This window comes from Vulpes lagopus, chromosome 7, assembly GCF_018345385.1.
Source record: "Vulpes lagopus strain Blue_001 chromosome 7, ASM1834538v1, whole genome shotgun sequence".
NCBI classification, from domain to species: domain Eukaryota; kingdom Metazoa; phylum Chordata; class Mammalia; order Carnivora; family Canidae; genus Vulpes; species Vulpes lagopus.
Window position 1 is genome coordinate 24,840,427 of NC_054830.1, and position 17,061 is coordinate 24,857,487.

General features: G+C 44.2%; 1 protein-coding gene across 2 annotated transcripts in view; it reads right to left on the bottom strand.

Annotated features, from left to right (window-relative positions):
* Positions 1-17,061, bottom strand: part of ARHGEF3 (Rho guanine nucleotide exchange factor 3) — a 306,587-nt gene that overhangs the window by 258,238 nt on the left and 31,288 nt on the right. For both annotated transcript variants that reach the window (XM_041761095.1, XM_041761096.1), the window contains exon 2: positions 12,111-12,203. In XM_041761095.1, coding sequence (XP_041617029.1) covers positions 12,111-12,154 — 44 coding nt within the window. In that variant the 5' untranslated portion in view covers positions 12,155-12,203. The remainder of the gene's footprint in view (positions 1-12,110; positions 12,204-17,061) is intronic.

The following is a 17,061-nucleotide window of genomic DNA, read 5'->3' on the forward strand; positions in this document are numbered from 1 at the left end:
AGCCATTGGAAGGGGTCCAACACACAGGACATACTCTGGAGGGAGGGGGGCGGGGGAAGAATATCCCCTAACCCAGTTTCCAATTAAATGTGGGTTAACTGGCACCACTCCTTGCAGCTCAAGGGGCTGATTCAGAGCTGAAAGGAGCATTTTTCAAAATATAAAAAGGCTGAGCCCGCCAAGCTAGCACCTTTTATTTTCTCCCATTCTTTCAGTTGCTCAGCCTGACCCATGGCTAACTGAGCTGACTCCTTGGTCCACAGAGAAATGGACCCTCCCCAGCCCCATCAGCTCCGGACCCTCCCAGCACATGTGGGGCTGAACTCCATTCTGCTTTTCCCATGGAGTGGTCACGGCTGCCCAAGGATGAGTCACCCATGAAAGCCACACATTGTCCCCAACAGACAAAAAAACGCTCAACTCAGGAGAGTAGTCCATTCACTATTCTCCAAGAGCCAACCTCTTCCTGTAACTTCTAGAGGATGCTGCTGTCCTGGCGGTCCCTCTTCTCTTTCCCAAGTCCGTGGCTGACACAAACATGAGGGGAATATTTGGAGTTATGTGCCAGCACAAAGAGGGTGCAAACTGAAAATGGAGGCCAACTTCCAGCAAGGTGTTTAAAGGCCAATGGAAAAGGTAGATCAATTTGTTGGTAGTGTATATAACTCACATTCATTGCACATCAACTAAGGTACTGGGCTAAGGAAGTATGTTTCACCCATGAGCTCATTCAGTCCTCAGAGCTACCCTCTAAGGTAGGTCCTATCATTAGCCTCACTTTACATTCAAGGAAACTATAGCCCAGAGATGTTAAATAATTTAGCCAGATTATACCATGCAACAGTCAGGATTTGAATCAAGGCGGTCCATCTTCAGAGCCTGTGTTCTTAAATATCATGCTATCATTATTACCAAACCAATTGAGAACTGCAAAATTAAAGTCATGCTAAAGTGTTCCTATTTGGGGGGAGGTTATGAGTTTGTCAGCTTACTTTTATATCACTTCTCACCCTCCCCCCACAAGAGAGGCTATAAACTGGCTTTTCTTTTTTTTTTTTTTTAAGATTTTATTTATTCATGAGAGACATATAGAGAGAGGCAGAAACATAGGCACAGACAGGAGCCCGATGTGGGACTCGACCCCAGGACCCCAGGATCACAACGTGAGCTGAAGACAGATGCTCAACCACTGAGCCAACCCAGGTGCCCCTAAACTGGCTTTTCAAATATAAAAATCACATGTGCTGAGCACATGATACATGTCATTTCATTTAAACCTCAGGACCACCCCCTATAAGGTTGGTATTAATATGATCCTATCTATAGATGAAGACACTGAGGTTTAGGAAGATTAACAGCCTTGCCCAAGGTCATAAAACAGAACAGGGATTTGAGCTGAAGAATGCCAGTTACCAGACCTACATTCTTTCTAATATATATATTTAAATCAAAATAAAGGCTGAGCCTGCCAAGCTAACACCTTTTATTTTCTCCCATTCCATTTAATTTTGGAAAATGAATTTCATTCCATTTAATTGGAAACTGGGTGTGTGTGTGTGTGTATATATATATATATATATATATATATATATATATATATATATATATACTGTCTTTCACAGAATTTCAAGATTTTCCAGGAAAAAAAAAATAAAAAGTATCATAAAATGAGAGTGAGACTACAGCGGGTGGCTGGCTTATAGCTGTGGATCATCTGTCTGACCTTGAACCTGCATTAGCCCATGACCTCTGGCAGATCCTACCTCTCTTGAAGGCTTCAGTTTCCTCATCTGTGAAGGGAGGAGCAAGAGTGCAAGGGGGCCCCCTTCAATACCATGATTGGATGATGTGCTTTTGCAGCCTCCTAGAGCACCTGAGGGCTCTGTGTTTATCCTCTATGGATGGTAACTACCCTCCTCTCTCCTCACACAAGTCTTTCAGAATGGGTTCCTAACTCTGTCCCTGGACTCAGGTTGGTACACTCAGAAGAGAGTTCTTAGGGACAGCCTAAGGCCAGGCTGTGGTGAGGAAGTCACAGCTCTTGTGGGAGGAAGGAGTGGGGCAAAACAGGGAGGCTAAAAAGAAGCTATTAAACAGTGTTTGAACGAGTACTGTACCTTAATATGAAAGGTAGGAACATATGTAGAAACTCACTGAGCTTTTCCCTTAATCTGACACACCTCATACATCAAAGCTTAAAAGACACAAAGTATTTGAAGAGATGACAGATCAGACCAGGCAAGATTTTGCCAAATTAAAACTTTGTTAGTATACATGCTCCACATAAAATACTTAACATCCCACCAAAGGAAGACCCTTAAAAGTACCTACCTTCCTTCTAAGTTTGTTATGGAAAGGGGACAATAGAGAATCACCATGATAAATAATTACATCTGGTGAGTGCATCAGTGGTGAGGGTGACCCATGGAAATCCTTCATTTAACAATCAAATCTCAAAGTGCCCAGCTAACACCTTAACTCTCTACTCATATTTCCAAGTGGAACAAGAACAGCCTAGAATTTAGATAGGGACTTAGAATCCTGGTTCTATCACTGACTTGTTGGGCCTTAGGGTTGGGTCAGGAGTCACAGCCCCTTGCAACCTCCCCTTCTACCTATGAAAAAGGACAGTGAAGACCACAAAAGAAAGGGGATCACTGGCCCCAATGGCATGGACATCGGGTGTTTCTGCCACTGTGCATCAGATTGCCCATCTGTGGGTAATAGTATGTGGCCTTCCCACCCACCCCCCATCTCAGTCCAAAGGTCCAGGTAAGGCTTATTTTATCCCCCCACCCTTGAAGTCCAGGAGACAGCATGTGTCCCAAGCAGAACAAATATGAGACTACTTGGGAAGTCTTGCTGGAACAAATGGGAATGATAAACTCCCAGTCCACAGCTGTGGAAGAATGTCAGCCAGGAGCTTCTTGGAGGTATCATGTAAAGGAAGCCTTCCTGGGAATGAAGCCAATACAGAAGAACCGAAGGAAAGAGTGGGACCAAAACCTAATGACACTGAGCCCCTGGATCCAGCTATGCCTGAAGCTACCCACTTTTGGGCTGTCCATTTATATGAATCATATATTCCCTTAATCCAGGCTGAACTGTGTTTCAGTCGCTTGCAACAACAACAAACCTGACTAATGGAAATGCTACACAGAATTGCAAGAACTCGGAGCTAAAAGGAGCACTGGAGGCCATCCAACCAGCAGTGTTTTGCATATATCAGCATTCAGTAGCAAAATGTTGGTCTAATGAATTAATTTGTTCATCACTCTAGTTCTGACTTCTCGAACTGAAGTAAAGCTATCCTGTTGACATTATTCTAAACTGCAGGATAAACCAACTGCATCTTCATGGAACAATAATTCAAATGATGGCAAGTAACTTGAAATACTTTTTTATTTAAAGAGATTCAGAGCACAACCAAATGTGGCTCACTCCAGGAATGCAAGGATAGGTCAATATTAGGGAATCTATCCATATAATTTACCTCATTAACAGGATCAAGAGGAAAAACACATACGTCTTCTTAGATGTCAATTTTGTTATATTTCAATATTTATTCCTGACTTTTTGAAAAAATTTCTTAACAAAATAGGAATAGAGAGAAACTTCCTTAAAAGATATACGGCTTAACCTAATAGCCAATACTCCCATTAATGTCAGTACAAGGTAAAAATGATCCGAGACATCACCATTGTTCAATATTATTGAGGAAGCATTTGCCATCCTAATTAGACCAATAAACAAACAAAGTTTTACCAATTGTGAAGGGAGAAGTAAAATCCCATTAACTTGCAGATAATGTGATTACGTGCCTAGAAAAATTCCTCCCCACAGAAAAATAAAATAAGCTCTAAGAAACTATGAGAACCAGTAGGACAATTTTATAATATCAGTCAACATTAATAAAAGAAATTATTAATCAGTAGCTTTCTTATATACAAAAAACAAAACAGAATAAACCAAAACACAGAAGTGATTTTTCTAAAACACATTCCTTCCTTGCACTCTTGTTTCTGCTTTCTGTTTAGTTTCCTGTCCTTACACAACCTCAACTGAACTCCAAAACCCTCCAGGGCAGGGACCCTGTTAGACCCTGTTATCTGGCTCCCGCCTGCCCCAGGCACAGGTATATCCCGGAGCTCAGCACAGCGCCTGGCCACACAGCCCGCCTCCGTCAACACCCATCCTTGAGGGAGCCGCCGGCTGACTGCGCACAGCACACACAGCACCGCACACAGGCGGGGCAGAAGCCACATTCAGCTATAGTCCCGGCCCCAGTCCCGGGGAGAGTCTCAACCGGAGTTCCCATCCTCTCCTCCCACCCAGAGAACAAAAGCCTCAAGACTCTCCTCATCCACACCCTAGCGGAACACCCCAGACAAAACCAGCACTTCATAAATGTATCTTGATAATTCTGTGGGCCCAGTGAGCACTTCAACCATTGGGGTTACACACCCCCATGCACAGTCTCCCCAGCTCTCCAAACCCAGTCTTCTACCCTTAGAGTTGAAAAGGTTGATTTACTTCCATGGGAAGTGCCAGGCTCTTGCCTGGAAGGAATTTTATATCTGATTCCCCTGGAGGAAGACTGCTGCACATGGTCTCTGCCCAGCAAGGGCTTAGCATCAGGACAGATGCTGCCTTTCACCCAAGACCCGTCCTTCCATAGAATGGGGGCTGGAGGAGCTTCCTCTGCCAGATGAGGAACCCTCAAAGGCTCTCTTCCTACCTACTGTGTTCCATGAATTGTGTTTCCCAGGACCACCTCAGAGTGTCGTGCCCATTTGAGTATCCTCCAGTTTGAGTGTTTTTAAACATTCCCCAAATTTGCACAGTGTGCCAGACCCAGCTAGAACCTTCCTTAAGCCCTTCTTGTCCTACTCCTTATACTCTCGTGCTATGACTTACACTCATGTCTCCTTCTATACCATAAGCAGATCCACATCTGACTGTACCCCCCAGGGTGCCTGATGGCATGCTGAGCACATGACAGGTACTCAGTAGACCTATTCCTGGGGCAGATGTAGCAGCACCCCCCCAACCCCACACCATTCCACAGGGGACTCTGAGCTCCTATCTGCAGAGAGAAGGTAAGAGGAGGGGCCCAATCATATGAGAAGCAGGCGGGGTGGTGAAAAGGCTTTCTCCCCTGAGCCAGTCAAAGACAGGTTTAAGTCTGAGCCCTATAATTATCTGTGATATTAGGGTAGGTAATTAAACCTTTGTTTCCTCATCTGCAAAATAGAGGCAAACAACATGTCTTCTGCTCAGTCCCTGTGATGTCTGGAGCCAATGTATATAAAAAGCCCATTAGGAGGTGGCTAAAGAATTAGCAGATATTGTTATAATTTGCCATGTAGAGGATTAGCCAGTCCACTAGAGAACTGAAGGTCTTTTTCAGTGTCTGCATGGGAGATCTTCCAAGACCAGTCCTAATCACTGCTTTTGGCCAGTATAAGGACAGATAAGGATTTGGTTTGGTGGAAAAAAACCCCATAACCAAACAGAATGTGAGGTTCAGGAGACTGAGTCTGTGTCTTTTCTGTTTTATTCCTTGTTAGAAGACCAAAGGGCTAAAACAAAGTAGCCCTTTGTTTCTCAAAATCCTGACTAATGTCAAATAATACTGTCTCCCTTAAGGGGTCTTCATGTGTCTCAAACAAGATCATGCAGACTCATTAAATTACTTTAACAATAACTTAGTCAGCTGTCTATGGGGTTAAGCCAATGAACATAATAAGTAGCCTATTCTGTTTCACATTTATTCAACAATCGTTTAGTGACTACTGTATCCCAGGCACTGCCCTGGGAATCAATAAGAAGACATACAGGCTCCATGCACCTTCACAGGGCTTACAGTTGCTTTAAACAATATATGGAAAATTTTAAAGGGCACCTGGGTGGCTCAGATGGTTAGTCCGCCTTCGGCTCAGGTCCTGATCTCAGGTCCTGAGATCGAGTCCCACATTAGGCTCCCTGCTCAGCAGAGTCTGCTTCTTCCTCTCCCTCTGTCCCTCCTCTCTGCTCATGTTCTCTCTTACTCTACCCTCTCTCAAATAAATAAAACCTTTAAAATATATATTTTTTTTAAAAAAAGAAAATTTTAGGTTTGAAAGGAAACTCACTCATCAACCAACTCCTTTCTTTTAAGCCAGTGAGGAATCTGAGAGAAGTAAAGAAATACACCCGAAGTCACACAGCCAGAAAGAAGGCAGTGTTTGCATGGGAGAGTTTCTGTCTGAATAAAATCTTTTATGAAGATATTGCTTATTCTCAACTCACTCACCAGCAGGCCTATAAATGGATTAGAAGACTCATTCCACCTTTTGCCTCCTATACTATTTTCAAGTTTCCAATGAAAACAAAAAACAAAAAAACACTAAAGCATTCAAATCCAATATCTGTGTTTTGGGGGCACTCTGCCTTTCTGTCCTAGGAACATATATCACTGAAGTTCTGGGAGGAAACTTCAAGATTTCCCAGCCCAGCATGTCTCCAGTATGACCACTGCAACAGCAAAAGTGGGAGGCCGCACACTCTACCCTCTCCTGAGAGGCCCCTCTGTGCACACTGACCTTTTACAGGCTCTGCTGGGTCAGGCCAGAAAGGCCACGTTTAACTGAGTTTAAGTCAGCAGTACCCAAACACGTTAGGCAATAGGCCCCATTTTCCTGCAAAGCCTACTAATGTTTGGAAGAAACCATATTCTGATTAGCAGACTGCAGGAAAAACTGAGGGGATCTCTAAGAAGACACCATGGAGAGTGAAGTGCCTTCCCCAAGGTCACAGGGCTGGTGAATCCAAGGGTGCAGGCGAGAGCCTCAGGTCAGGAGAGGTTATACTCTCATTCTTGTTGAGCTTCCAGCTTCTCAAGGTGAATTCCAGCTGAATCTCTGGAGGGTGGAGGACATGGAATGGGCCCCACACAGCCCTGTGGGCAGTGAACAAAGAGCTAATAAAAATCAGTGACCGAAACAGCTCCAGCCTAAGGACAAGATGGAAACTGATAAGGGATCAAGAGAACAAGTAACAACAAACAGCAGAACTAACCTGTATAGAGGTGAGGGCTCCGGAGCATGTGGGCTACACATCAGTTAGCCCTGAACATGAAACAGAACACGGTGCTGGGGACAAATCTCACTTTGGGATACAGCCCTTCATGTAGCCTTCTAAAAATCACTGTTTTCTAGCCAGTTCAGTCCACCGAAGCTGCTCACAGGCTGAGAGCCTACTGTGTGCTGGGCCCTGGGCCAGATGTAGGTGTTCCTGCACCAGGCAGAGCCAGCCTTCCAGGACAGCAAAGCCAAGCAGAGCTGGCACAAAGGAGGTGCTCAAGACATACTGAAATACATGAGTGAGCCGGAGAAGATCTTTATTTTCATAAAGAGACACACATTTGCACAAGCTGAGAGTGAAAAGCCTTCATAATTTCTTATTTGAGTATTTTCCCAAAGTGCTTATGGCCACTAAGCAGTAAAAGGATACTGATCAACTGACTAAGTGACCGAATGAATGAATGAATGAATGAACAAACGAACTAACGAACTTAAACCTTTCCATTTCTTTGGCATAGGTTAAGTCCCAAGTACCCACCCATTTCACCACGAGTCTATTTACAGGAAGGATTTATAAGAAGTGCAAGGACTCTTTCCCTCAAAATTTCCCTCTTTGAACATCAGAAATTCCACTTGCCTAACTCCACTGCTGTACCGCTGAGGAAACTGAGGCCCAACAAAGCAATATCCATCCACAATCACTGGTGACAACAGAAAACTGAACTCCCCAGGGACTTAATCTTTTACAAATCCTGTGTTCTTATGAGTCGGCACCTAGAGCTAGAAGTGGTGAGTCATGGCGGCTTGGCCAATAAAGGCTGTAGAGAGCGGTCTCCTCAAGAAAGTCACTAGATTAAAAGACAAAACACCACAAATCACTGGAGCAAAACCATGTTCCTGAAGAGGGAAGTACAGTCTGTGGGCAAGGACTCCAGGTAGCAGCTTTCATTGGGAAAGTGGCATTGGCCCCAGGAGAGTTGAGTTCCTTCTTTCCAGCGGCAGTCTCTGTCACAGCACCTCACCTCAGGGACCCAGGGCTCACCGCTCTACCCCCTATACTCATCAGTCCAGAAACACTGCTGAGCACCTGCTGTGTGCCACACACTGAGTAGATGATAAGAAGCAAAACAGGTAAGATGTGGCCCCATGGAAATCACAGTCCAAGAAGATAAACACATGCAAGATGAGAACTTATGTCAACTGATAATCGTTTCTAAAACACAAGTCTGGGGCGCCTGGATGGCTCAGTCAGTGGGGCATCTGCCTTCAGTCCACTTCTCCCTCTGCCCCTCCCCTTACTCATACTCACTCTCTCTCTCAAATAAATAAAAATCTTTAAAAAAATAAAAAATAGAGCACCTGGGTGGCTCAATTGGTTAAGCATCTGCCCTCGGCTCAGGTTATGATCCCAGGGTCCTGGGACTGAGCCCCTTGTAGGGCTTCCTGCCTAGCAGGAAGCCTGCTTCTCCCTCTTCTCTGCTGCTGCTCCCACCACTTGTGCCCACTCTCTCTCAGTCAAATAAATAAATAAATAATAAAAATAAAAACAAAACATAAGTCTGGCCCTATCAGTCTCCTGATAAAAAATCTTCCTAGGTTCCTTACACTATGTAAGAATAAAAATAAATAAACAAAAAATGAAAACAGCCACCTTTATTGGGTGCTTACTATATGCCAGGTGCTTTACTGTGATTAACTTAGGACATGCCCAACAACTCTCTGCAGGAGATACTGTTATTATTTCCACTGACCAATGAAAAATTAGTTTTCCACCTTACCACTGCTCATAGTGTGTGCCTCCTGCTCCCACCCCTGACTCTGGATTCTCTAGCAACTCATCTTACCTGTTTTTTGTTTTTTGTTTTTTTTTGTCTCTGCTGCACAGATAGTATTCAGTAAATGCCCACTGAATGAATAATCAATTGATTGATCAATAGGCATGTTTCCTTCAAGCACTATTGGCTAGTAAGCTCAATTTCTGGAATAAGTCCTGGTCAGTGTTCTAATAAGGACACAAAAAGTAGTTGTGATGTACAAAGAGCCAGAACCAGAGCCTGAGACCTGAGACCAAGTCTTGTAAACTCAAACAATCACATCATCACCCTAGGCCTGACTGCTTAAAACTATAGGTGAAAAAGCAAGAAATTATAATAATGAGCCTAGGATCATCTGGGTCTAAATGTGCATGTCTCTGAAATGTCATGGGAGGAGGCCACAGAAGATCTCCAGAATTTCACCACTGTCTGCTTTAGAATGAGATCAAAACTTACAATTCTAGAGTAGGGTAACTGATTGGGTCTATGGAGCCGAGTGACACAGCTCCCTCCACAGCTCAGTGGGTGTATTTATCCTAATAAAGCAGACTTACTCCCATGACAAGTATGTGCAACCTGGTGTTTAAAAAAAGAACCAAAAAAAAATTAAAAAAAAAACAAGTCCAAGAGCACCTGGCTCAATCACAGGAACAGAGGAGCAGTGTAACTCTTGATCTTGGGGTGATGAGTTTCAAGGCCCACACTGAGGGTAGAGATTAATTAAATAAATAAACTTAAAAAGAAAAGCTCAAATTTGAGTCCTCTGCTCCCTCATAACAGCAAACCAAGACTTTGTTACAGTTTCAAACTTTCCCAGGAAGGTGACCTTTTTAGAAGTCAACCTGAAATTTTCTGGTCAGCATTAGCATCTGCAAGATTAAAATCCTGCTATTCCTTCCCCAACCCAAAAAAGGTGTCTTGGCCTGAAACAATCTTTTCTTTTGCTTGCCCCACTTTCCTTCCTATAAAAACCTTCCATTCTGTACACCTCCTCAGAGCTCCTTTCTACTTGCCCAGTTCACAAATCGCTTAATAAAAGCCAATCTGATCTTCAAATTTACATGGTTGAATTTTGTTTTCTAACACTGGAAAACCCCTTTCCAGGGGAAGCACTTTGGACAAACTCAGGTAAGGCTGCCACCCCAACTGTACCCAGAACAGAGGGGCTGATGATATATGCAGGAACCCATGTTCACATGCCAGCTGGGCACAAAACCCAAAACCAAATTCTCAGCTCCCACCTCTCCTCCGGGAAGGCCATACATGCAGAATAACAACTGAGTGTGGCCAGGAAAACTGCAAACGTGGGTGTGATGGCCCCATAGCTATGTTTGCAAGGAGAACTCAATGTATGTCTGTCGCTGCAAGGGAGGGCAACACTAGGAGCTAGAGTTCTGTGGTGAGGTAAGGTTTTTGTTGTTTGGGTTGGTTTGGAGTGAATTTCTGTTCTGATGTTGCCTAATGGCCATAATGAGGATAATGACACAACCCCTATCATATAGGGCCATGTGAGAAGTAAATGAGATATGTCAGCCCAGTGATTGACACAGAGCCTGACACATAGCATCACATGGTTGCCACTGATGATGGTGGTGGTGACAGTGGGTGGTGGACGGAACCACCCAAAATAGGAAAACCCAACCAAAGGCTCTTCAAAACCAGAAGTCAAGAGGTAATCCTATGATACAATCTTGGGATACTCTCCTGGAGAAGCATGCTTTTTAGGAAGGAAAATGAAGTGGTACCCACTCCCAAATAGAACCAGGACTGCTCAGATGTCCTGAGGAGAGATCTGAGAAGAGGAATTTCCCCAGAGCAGAAAGAAGGAGAAGGAAATGACAACCATGGAGAGATCCCATTTTTCACCCAACAGATGGGCAAAAGTGGAAGAGCATGAGGAACTGAGGTGTAACAAGAGGGCAGGCAAATGGGAAATGTGGCGCCCTGTGGACAAGTGGTCTTTAGAGAATGATGTGGCAATATTTAGTAAGACCTTAAATGTATATGCAGGATGGTACAAAAATTCTACTCCTCAGTAACTTCCTAGAGGACTATCTGCCCGTGTGTGTGGGAGGCACTTAACAGAAAGTGCCTCCCAGCAGTGATATAAGGGGAAGCAAGGGGACCCACCTACCCACCACCCATAGGAACATGGCTCAAAAAACAGTGGGATTCTTATACTATGCATGCACAATTCATTTCGTGGCAGATAAAAACAAGTAAAATGCTCATGTACTGTCTTGAAAACATTTTAAGACATATTACTGAATTTTTTTAAAGGTTACAAAATAGACCAATAAGCACAGTATGATTACCTGCAGCAAGAGAACAGAAAGAAAAAAAAGAAAAGAAAGAATGGCTGTTTTCTATGTATATAAGCACCTAGAAAAAGTTCTAGAAAGAAATGCACAAAAGTAGGTCACAGTAGTTACTTCTGGGAAAGGCAGGTGTGGAGTGGGGAGCCTAGGAACGAAATTGGGGAAGGGTGTATCACCTATTTTTAACTAGGAAAACTATGCATCTCTTGGGCATTAAAATAAAATCAAATGAATACATTTATTTTAAGAAGAAAAAAAGGAGGTGGAAGAAAGAGAAAGATGTGGCTGCCAAAAGCTAAGGGGCTGTCTCTGCCTCCTCTCATGGACTGGCCACCCACATGAAGACATAACTCATCTGAGCAAGTGTCCATTGTTTCTAGGAATGAGTGTCCATAGCTTTTAGAATCAAATATATAATTCTAGACCACATTAGTTCTATTTATACCAACTTTCCCTCCACACATGGAGACATAACTCATCTGAGCAAGTGTCCATTGTTTCTAGGAATGAGTGTCCATAGCTTTTAGAATCAAATATATAATTCTAGACCACATTAGTTCTATTTATACCAACTTTCCCTCCACACATGGAGACATAACTCATCTGAGCAAGTGTCCATTGTTTCTAGGAATGAGTGTCCATAGCTTTTAGAATCAAATATATAATTCTAGACCACATTAGTTCTATTTATACCAACTTTCCCTTCTAAGTCTTAGAAAAATTGCCTCATACTTAACAAAGGTATCCTCCTTTGGTATCAGAAATTGGAAATAGGAAAAGGAAATACATGAAATTCTGCTATCTCCAATTCTTGATGACCTCCACTGACATGTACAGACAGGTGAAGTCCTACATTGCATTTAATTGTTGCATGTGAGAATTTAAAATTTTTTAATCTTTAAAGATATGTTTACCTTTCCTTGTTTTCTTCCATCCCTCTGAAGACACACTGATTCATTACTGTGGAACTGTCTAGAGACACAGCATGGTTGGCCCAGGCCTTCTTTCTGAAAAAGCAAAACAACCAATGTGTATAACCTGGATGTATTTATATTATAAACACGCAAAGAGTTGCATTAAATATATACAAGGGGAATACATCAAAGGCTATCCAGTGTCCATTAAGATCCTTTCTCCCCTTCTTCCATAGTTATTTGATTTTTATCAGGGACTACATCTCCCCAGCATCCTTGCAGATTGGTGTGACCAGGTATCTAAGTTCCTGATGGAATGAGAGAAAAATGTGCCACTTCCCCATCTAGGTCTCAAGATGTACGCACACCTCATCCACCCTTCCTACTGGCTCCCACTGGCTAGAACTCAACTTGGACTGTGCAGATGATGACCACACATTTGGAAATAATAGAGCAACAAGATAGAAGGCACCTGGGTCTGTGATGGACTCCATGGAGCATGACCACCCTCTCACCTTAGAACTACTATCTTAGGGATACCTGGCTGGCTTAGTGATTGAGCGTCTACCTTTGGCTCAGGGTGTGATCCCAGGATCCAGAATGGAGTCCCACATCAGGCTCCTTGCAGGGAGTCTGCTTCTCCCTCTGCTTGTCTCTCTGCCTCTCCCTATCTCTATCTCTCATGAATAAATAAATAAAATCTCAAAAAAAAAACTACTACCTTAGAGATTTTATTTTTTAAGTCACAGTTTTATTGGATCCTATTTTTTTTTTAATTTTTATTGATTTATGATAGTCACAGAGAGAGAAAGAGAGAGGCAGAGACACACGCAGACGGAGAAGCAGGCTCCATGCACCGGGAGCCCGACGTGGGATTCGATCCCGGGTTTCCAGGATCGAGCCCTGGGCCAAAGGCAGGCGCCAAACCGCTGCGCCACCCAGGGATCCCTGGATCCTATTTTTATGGCTAGTTAACTCTCATAACAGTTGGCACTATCATTAAATATTCCCTTTGGGGCCCTTCTGAGGGTGGGTTTGGTTATTTGGAGCATACGATATGCTAGGTCTATGGAGACAGGTAAGGCCAAACTATTTTGGTCACAGCTTTGGTAAAACCACATGTAATTTAAGTAGTACCCAATCATTGTAGAGGGATGAAGATGTTAATGAACATGTAATGCCTTCCAGTGTGAAGACTGTCATGAGCAGGGAACTGGGCAGAATTAGGAACACTGGGATCTACAAGTATGAGTTGTGAGCTTTGCTTCACAAAATGACTACTCAGAGTGGTAAGATATCCCAACGAACATGATACCCACATTTAAGGATTTGAGTCTGTGTGCTTGAAAGCAACAGAAACCAGGAGAGACATGAGGATGAGATAGAGAGAGACCTAGAGAGAGAACATTCTGAGGGGTGGAGGATTCTTCTCACTTGCTCTTCTACCCTCTGAGCATCTGCCCCAAGTGAGTCTGAGCTAGGATGCCCAGCTGCCCTCCTCAGCTTCAGGTACTATATTCCTCATCACTCGGGGTGGGTTTAGCATTAAAGCAGATCCTCTTCCTACAGCATGGAACAAACCCAAACCAGCTGCTTCATTTAGTGTCAACCAAAGAAAGAAACCTACATCAGTTTCAACCTTGGAAGCACTGGCTGTGCAGACCATACTGAGAGATGATGTACTGGTCTTCAACCTGGCGTCTCCTACGCAAAAGGGGGGTCAGGGTAATTTTGACACTTATGATCTTCCACGATCTTCCATGCTGATGCATCACCTGTTTTGACTGCTGAGCATCAAATCTGCTAGGCCCAATCTCCTGTCCATCCTTTTCCATCTGCCCACCATGAGTCTGTCCTTTTCTGGATCAAAGCACCATTAAGGGGGTACCTGCCTAGCTTATTTGGTAGAGTGTGCAACTCTTGATCTCAGGGCTGTAAGTTCGAGCCCCATTTTGGGTATAGAGATCACTTAAAAAACAAAGCCTCTTTTTTTTTAAAGGCACCATTAGGATAAATTCTCAGATCCAGGTGAGCAGGACCAGATACCTTGGACTCTTGTACCCCAAGGCATTGAAAAGAGTCAGTGTTGGGGAGAATCCCCAGCCACAGTCTCCAATGCTGCTCTTTTATTTAACTTGCAAAGAGAGCACATCATGAGATATTTTTAGCATCTGGATCCCTGTCTGGGACCACTGCTCTGGCTTCCATCAGGGCTAACTTCATCAGCTAAGGCATGTGTATTACAGCAGGGCCCAGAAAAAGGCAAGAGGGAAGATGTGGATCCTGGAATGAGGAGAGACGGAAGGGTAGTGAGACATGGACTTGGAGTCTCAGAGCCACCACATCCCCACCAGCCCCACTATGAAGGGAGACGGGAGAAAGTAAACAACCCACACCAGAGTCACTTCTGCAGCTGTGAACACCTCGGCCCACCTCGGCTCAGCCTGGAAGCCACATGAGCGCAATGTATAAGCCCTTCCACAGCATAGTAACTGCTGCAAGGGGGTTCGACACTTACATCTCCAAACTATGCCAATTCTCCTCAAAGCCACATTTCCCGAGCAACTATGAGAGGTCAGGGCCTACCCTCTAAGAGAGCACCAGCTGGTCCTGGGTCAGGGTTTCAGGTTTTCCCTCCTGGTACTGGTGAAAGTATTCCATAGACAACCACTGATGAACCATCACCCTTCTGCCTGTGACAAGGGACAAGGATTGAGGGCACCCAACTCTGCACCCCAACACTGAGGGGGTGCCCAAGGGCAGCCACTGTCACAGATTATTTCATCCATTTCTCACATCAACCCTGGGAGGCAGATATGCCTTACTTTACAAATCAGGAAACTTGGGATCCCTGGGTGGCGCAGCGGTTTAGCACCTGCCTTTGGCCCAGGGCGTGATCCTGGAGACCCGGGATCGAATCCCACATTGGGCTCCCAGTGCATGGAGCCTGCTTCTCCCTCTGCCTGTGTCTCTGCCTCTCTCTCTCTCTCTCTCTCTCTCTCTCTCTCTCTCTCTCTGTGACTATCATAAATAAATAAAAATTTATTTATTTATTTATTATTTATTATTTATTTATTTTTTAAATTTTTATTTATTTATGATAGTCACAGAGAGAGAGAGAGAGAGAGGCAGAGACACAGGCAGAGGGAGAAGCAGGCTCCATGCACCGGGAGCCCGGCGTGGGATTTGATCCTGGGTCTCCAGGATCGCGCCCTCGGCCAAAAGCAGGCGCCAAACCGCTGCGCCACCAAGGGATCCCAATAAATAAAAATTAAAAAAAAAATAGTAAAATCTTTTAAAAAAAAAAATCAAGAAACTGGGCACGAGGAAGTTAAGATTTGGCCAAATACCATACAGACAATAAAATGGTAAAACCGAGACTCAAACCAAGCATTTGAACTGGGAGTCTGTGCCCCTAATCTGTACATTACAATGTGCATGGTAAGGCTCAGTAGGGGCTGAATGAGTGAACGAATGAATGAACAAATGACGAACAAATAGTTTCAAAAGTAGTTTCAGGAATGGGGGCTGTGAGGAGACAGTGTCTCTGTAATGCCCTAGAAGGGTGGACTATAAGCCTGACCCCACCCACTCTGGATGCCAACTAAGTGGGTAATATTCTCAGACCCCTCCCCCAAGAAAGCCACTCAGTCCCTTGAACACTCTGAACCCAGGGTTGCCAACTTCTATAAAAGGAATTTATGAGCTTAATACCGTTGTCCCTAATGACCACAGCTACCTCTGATTCAGCACCTGTGTGCAGGCAGTAAACTCAGGCCTCCAGCTCAGAGGCTTCTCATCCACCCACAGCCCACAGGGAAGGCAGGACCACATCCATTTTACAAATGGCAAATCCAGAGCTCTAAAGATTGTGAGTACCCTAAAGTCACAGCACTTACATGAGGGCAGTTTTCAAACTCTGAGCAGCCAGCTGAACAGCACAGGCCTTCCTGCCACTGCCTGATAACCACCACTCACCCTGGTTAATCACAGAGTTGCCAAGATAAGTGGTGTTCTAACTCTGAAGCTGGAAAGTTCTGTTTTAATCTAAAGTTAGTCAGTATTTCCCATCCCAGTCACTTTCATGGAAGAGGAATTCCACTTCCCCCAGCTAGAAACTCTGGCACCACCACTTCCTCATTCCTCTCCTCAGCATTGACACCATTTGCTGAGCACCAACTTCCTGCAAGGCACAACTGTGTCCCTTGGACACCAAGCCCTGCTACTTCTTCACTGAAAAATCTCTCTTCTCAGGAAGCACCAAGTATTAGTGAGAACGTAAAGAAACCACAACTCTTACCCCTGCTGTTGGTGGGAGCACAAATGGATCTAACCACCTTTGAGAACTACAGGAATACTTGCATTTGCCCCTACGCCTTTATGTGCACCAGGAGACATTTTCTAGAATGTTCTCAGTTGCACTATGCATAACAGCCCTCTATTAGTTTCCTATTGCTATTATAACAAATTACCACAAACATAGTGGCATAAGACAACACAAATTTATCATCTAATAGTTCTGGAGGTCAGAAATGGGTCTAAAATGGGTCAGCAGGGTTGCATTCCTCTGGAAGCTCTAGAAAGCAACCCATTCTCTTTCCCTTTCCAACTTCTGGAAACCACCTGCATTCCTCAGCTCATGGCCCCATCTTACATTTCAGAACCAACAATGTAGCATCTTCAAATCCCTTCTCTCATCTCTGTTTCATGTCTCATTCTCTGCACCGGACCCTCCCAACGCCCTCTTTAAGGATCCTTGTTACAATTGGTCCCTTCCAGAGAAGAAATGTGTGGGAAATATCAGAAAGGGAGACAGAACATAAAGACTCCTAACTCTGGGAAACGAACTAGGGGTGGTGGAAGGGAAGGAGGGTGGGGGGTGGGGGTGAATGGGTGACGGGCACTGGGGGGGGCACTTGACGGGATGAGCACTGGGTGTTATTCTGTATGT